Source organism: Sinocyclocheilus grahami, unplaced genomic scaffold (assembly GCF_001515645.1).
Source record: "Sinocyclocheilus grahami isolate Dianchi unplaced genomic scaffold, SAMN03320097.WGS_v1.1 scaffold271.1, whole genome shotgun sequence".
Lineage (NCBI taxonomy): Eukaryota > Metazoa > Chordata > Actinopteri > Cypriniformes > Cyprinidae > Sinocyclocheilus > Sinocyclocheilus grahami.
In genome coordinates, this window is record NW_015505450.1 from 364,734 (window position 1) to 370,161 (window position 5,428).

The following is a 5,428-nucleotide window of genomic DNA, read 5'->3' on the forward strand; positions in this document are numbered from 1 at the left end:
CACACACACACACACACACACACACACACACACACACACACACACACACACACACACACACACACACACACACAGAGAAGACAGGTCAGCTGAAGAGCAGCACATAATAAATCCATGAAAACAATAGTGTGGGTGTTGTTAGGACCAAAGATAAAAAAAAAAAAGTTAAAGTGAAGTACGAGGGGGAAGCCCAAAAAATACAATGACAAGAATCTTTGTAAATGTCATAACAGATGGAATAGAGCTAATATAGTGAGTGAAATCTGCAGTAAGAGTTCAGTAACATCATGTCAGCGATGTAAAAGTGTCACCAGTGATCTTCAACCAGCTCACAGTGAAATTCACATTAAGCTCACAGGAAAACAACCTTCCCTCATCACTCTTAAGATTCAGATTCAGTGCAGATCTTAAATAAAAAATCTCAAGATAGGAGAATAATAACACATTAGATCTATGGGAACTAGGCTATAATCTATTATAATTTAAGAGGATATAACATGGTGTTCATTGTGTTATAAATCATCATACTCTTAAAAAATAGGTAAGAATTACATTGCATTATGACTGTCACCATTAAGATTATTCATAAGATCATACAACATATACGTTATTTTCTAAGGACGCCATTTATGCCATTTATTTTAACAGTCCACTTTAGCCATTCTACTAACTATAAGGAACTTTGTAACTACATGTCAACTAGCTCTCATTAGAGTGTTAGTTTAGGGTTAGGGTTAGTAGAATAAGCTGAAATGTACGTGCAAAGTGACTTATAGTGAGTAGAATGTCCATCAAAATCAAGTGTGAGCAGATATTAAGCAGACGGTCACTGATACTCTAACGACTGCTCGCTGACGTGGAGCTGCACAGTTACTGATGATGTCTAAAGTGGACTCAAAATAATGTGTTACTATACATTATAAATACACAAACTAAAATGATAACAATATAAATATTCATGGACCATTAATTAGTAACAACAATATTGGTAAATGTCTATGAATGTACTGTATAAGGAAAACATTTGTATAAATGACCCTGTAACAGGTTTTATTTTAAAGTTAATAAAGAAAACATGTTTCTGTTGCACAATATATAGACTGACACATCGGAGGTGGTTATAAGATGTCTATAGTACTCTTGTATATAGCACTTTCTTAAAAGCAGCTCAAGCCTCGTTTACGAATTCAAAAATGTAATTTCATTGATGTATTTTAAATAAACCATGCTTGATTAAAAGTGCCTATAAATGACACACTCCAATCTTTTCTTAAACCTAAAACAGAATCAAATGCTGACATTCAATTTTAAAAACATGAAAAAACATAATCTTCATAACAATAATAATGCATGCATCGTGTCTGTTTGTGGCGTTGATTCTCCACTGAAGGTCTCCCACCTTCTCTGTAACGGGTTTTTCATACCTTTCTGGGAAGAACCTGATTCATTCATCATTGTCCATTTAATGTTTCTTACATCCTTAAGATGTTGATAATTGGTGTTTTTTACACAAACTCTGGCCACTAAAAATCAGTTCCAGATTGCCCATGGAAGTCACATTTCTTGTATCTTCCTGCCAGTCATCATTCTTCATAAACACACATCATTCAGGAAAATGGGTAAAACCTTCTCAACAGAGAACATAGTCTCAAGATCATCGAGCATCCGGTGGATGAAGCGCTCAGACCTGAAGCCATCAAACTTACAGTATGGTTTTCCAGCTCGGTCCACTGTTCAGATGGCATATCCAGGAGATTCCAGGATTCCAGGAGATTTCAGGAGATTCCAGGATTTCAGGAGATTCCAGAAAGATTCCAGGAGATTTCAGAGAGATTCCAGGATTAAGGATAGACCACAACACAGCGTTCGCCAAGCTCACACAACACTTTGATGAAAAATAATTAGTCCTTCCAAAGACGAGTCATTTCTCATCCACATTCATCCTTCTGGTTTTACGCAGCAGCACACGCGCCACTTCCATGCACTGCTGATGCCGATCATTTCCAGTGATGTATGGTTTGTTAGGAGAGGACAATATTTGGCTGAGATACAACTATTAGAAAATCTGGAATCTGAGGGTGCAAAAAAATTGTTGTCCAAATGAAGTTGTCCAAATGAAGTTCTTAGCAATGCATATTACTAATCAAACATTAAGTTTTGATATATTTACGGTAGGGGATTTACTAAATATCTTCATGGAACATGATCTTTACTTAATACCCTAATGATTTTTGGCATAAAAGAGAAATGTATAATTGTGACCCGTACAATGTATTGTTGGCTATTGCTACAAATATCCCCCAGCGACTTAACACTGCTTTTGTGCTGCAGGGTCACATATACGACAGCTGGGGAATCAGCTGCTTCCATTTAGTCTTTACAAGAACATCCTACTAACCGCTGCTCGTTCTTCATTTAATATTCACTTTTTTTTAGATGAACGTCCTTTACTATTGCCATAATGCTTTTTTTTTGCCATTTAAGTTTGGCTGATGATGCCCCTTCACAGACATCCAGATCTTCCTTTAACTCTCCAGCATCCTAACTATAGTCTAATGGTAATATCATCTGTCTTCTCACTTACAGAAACACCTGTTAATTTAGTTCTTCATAAACACAGTAAGATCTCTACTGAGTCCTCTCTTCATCTGAACTGGTACACTTGGTAAACCACCTCCTATATAAACCAGCATCTGACCAATACATAAATAAAGAAATCCTCCAAAGACATAGCACTCATAGCACACACACAATCTGATTTAGAGAAAACAGACCAGCATCAACATTATTCATGTCTCTTATTGAAAACGAATGATCATAAATAGACCTTTTGGGTGTACAGTACTGTATGTTTTGTCTTTATGTATTCACAAATCAAGAAGTAAGTCTGTCTGCCCAATACTTAGATCATATGGTAACAACAACAAGGTTGTTTTTGTTGACATTAGCTCGTGCATTAGTTGCCTCTATGCAGCATTATTTAATGCAAGTAATATGTTTGTGTGTTTCGAGTTTATGTGTTTATAATGTTGAGAGATGACTATGTTCAGCTTATACACTTATCCTGAAGGTTCACAAAAGTGCATAATAAGAAATACTCCTTCTAAGATAAATCATGTTAGCTAGGAGCTCACAAACATCACAAACACGTCAGCTGATGTTCAAATGGTCTCCACTCTACAGAGTTTCACTGAAACACTTCAACTTTAATAAAGTCCTGTTCATTGAGCAAAAGTGTTGTTGATTGTTAATGATAACTAATGCATTAAGTAACACATAGCATGCACTTTGAAATGAATATAAACCAAGATTAATGTTGTAAAGACGTTAGTTCACATTAACAATTTACATTATAGATGTTAAAAAATGTACCGGATAGCAACAGCTGCTGTATAAGCATGTTGCCCAATATCCAATATTAATAAAAGCAATCTTACTGTAAAGTATTACGTTTGTTTATTGACCCTAAACAGCACCAGTGTCTATTACAGGACACATGCAGCACAGTACCGAGTCTCTGGGAACCCAAACACAGCATGACATTAAGAGTCTAAAAGCTTCTTTCTAAAAGTACCGTAAGCATTTGATTATTCTTCTTGTTTGAAAGAAGCATGGACACGACTGACCATAAAGAGCATCAGCTAAACAACTGCAGCTACTATCAAACTAACAGAGAGGAGGGTGACAGACAACAAAACTATATCAGATATCAGGTTAACATGAGGTGCAGGCTGAGCAGTGTTCAAATCCTTTCACGCAGCAGGATTTTGAGGGAAATCTGAGAGTTACGTAATGCTTGGAGCAATCAGTGTTTTCTCAAGAACACAGGATCAGAACCGGGATCAATGAAAATCTGGGGAAAATCCTCTGGCCACGCTTACAGTGACTGAAGGGACGCCTGAGCGACAGTCGAAAGAGTTTGTGACATGAGGAAAAACATCTTAACATTACGTAAGAGAAGAGCCGAGTCGCTCCACAGACGCTTCAAACAGAGACGAGCGCCTCGATCCTTACAGAAAAACATGACAGGACAGCAGCTGCACTATTTACCAGACAATATCCCTATCCTCGGAAACTCCAGAGTTCTTGATTTTTAAGACGTTGAGAAATTAAGATTCCCTTATTTAAAAGCTGGTCTGGGAGAAGAACGATAAAGCAGAAGTGAAGTGGCATCACGTGTGTTTTCATTTTATACACCATCCGCTCTCACACATAAACATTTCAATTCACAGCATTAAACATCATTAGTGTGTTTGGAAAGACTGCAGTAAATGTCTGATACTCGGATATAATATTCTCCAATCAAAAAAAAAAAAAAAAAAACTACCACTGGTGCAAGACATGAGTGAAATGATTTAATAAATAAATAAATAAATAAATATAAAGTGCATATATACTGCAATGCAATATATATGTGACCCTGGAGCACAAAACCAGTCTTAAGTCTAAATTTTTCTAAATTAAGATGTATGCATCATCTGAAAGCTGAATAAATAAGCTTTGCATTGATGTATGGTTTGTTAGGATCGCACAATATTTGAAAATCTGGAATCTGAGGGTGCAAAAAAATCTAAATATTGAGAAAATCATCTTTAAAGTTGTCCAAATGAAGTTCTTAGCAATGCATATTACTAATCAAAAATTAAGTTTTGATATATTTACGGTAGGAGATTTACTAAATATCTTCATGGAACATGATCTTTATTTAATATCCTAATGATTTTTGTCATAAAAGAAAAATCTTAAATTTTGACCTATACAATGTATTGTTGGCTATTGCTACAAAGATACCCCAGCGAATCGAGTGTAATGGACAAAAACTAAGATATTTAATCATCCCAGCAAACTGCAGATCATACTCTTACAGCAAAACCAACATTTCAAAGCCACAACGGAGCGCACACAAAGAGCTGGAGAAGGTCCTGCTAGAGATGAAATCAGCGTAAATCAACACACCTCTCTCTGCTGTGCACAAGGCAGAACCCATGACCCAAACGATTCCAGTCCCTACAAAATCCCATCCCAGATCAGAGAGCAGGAATGAGTCCGCCGCTGCGCTCGCTGGAAGATGATGAGCTCGTAATCCCTCGCTGCTGTGGTGACTTGAGGCTTTTTTCATTTAGTCTGCAGGACAGCTGTGGGCTGCTCCGGGAAACAATCACGGATTATGCCTCCTCAGATATTTACTTCTGTTCCTTTTGATTGATTTATTCATGTGAACGGTTGCCTGGGCCCGGTATAATCCAGCTCACTCAACATTTTTTGCTTTTATGAAAACATACTGAAAAACAATGCTCTTTAGGTCAAGTCAGCATATAGGGTAGCGCTGCTTGTTGTTTTTGTCTTTTGGAAAAGCCCTGCCCTCTTTTGACAGAGTCCAGCCTGACCGACGGCTGATATCACAAATGTGAATAAAAACAGTAGTGTG

At 37.0% G+C, this 5,428-nt stretch overlaps 1 protein-coding gene across 1 annotated transcript in view; it reads right to left on the reverse strand.

Moving 5' to 3' along the window:
- The window catches only part of shank2a (SH3 and multiple ankyrin repeat domains 2a), a 43,931-nt gene that overhangs the window by 31,506 nt on the left and 6,997 nt on the right, over window positions 1–5,428 (reverse strand). The window contains exon 7 of the mRNA XM_016291467.1: window positions 4,957–5,086. Coding sequence (XP_016146953.1) covers window positions 4,957–5,086 — 130 coding nt within the window. The remainder of the gene's footprint in view (window positions 1–4,956; window positions 5,087–5,428) is intronic.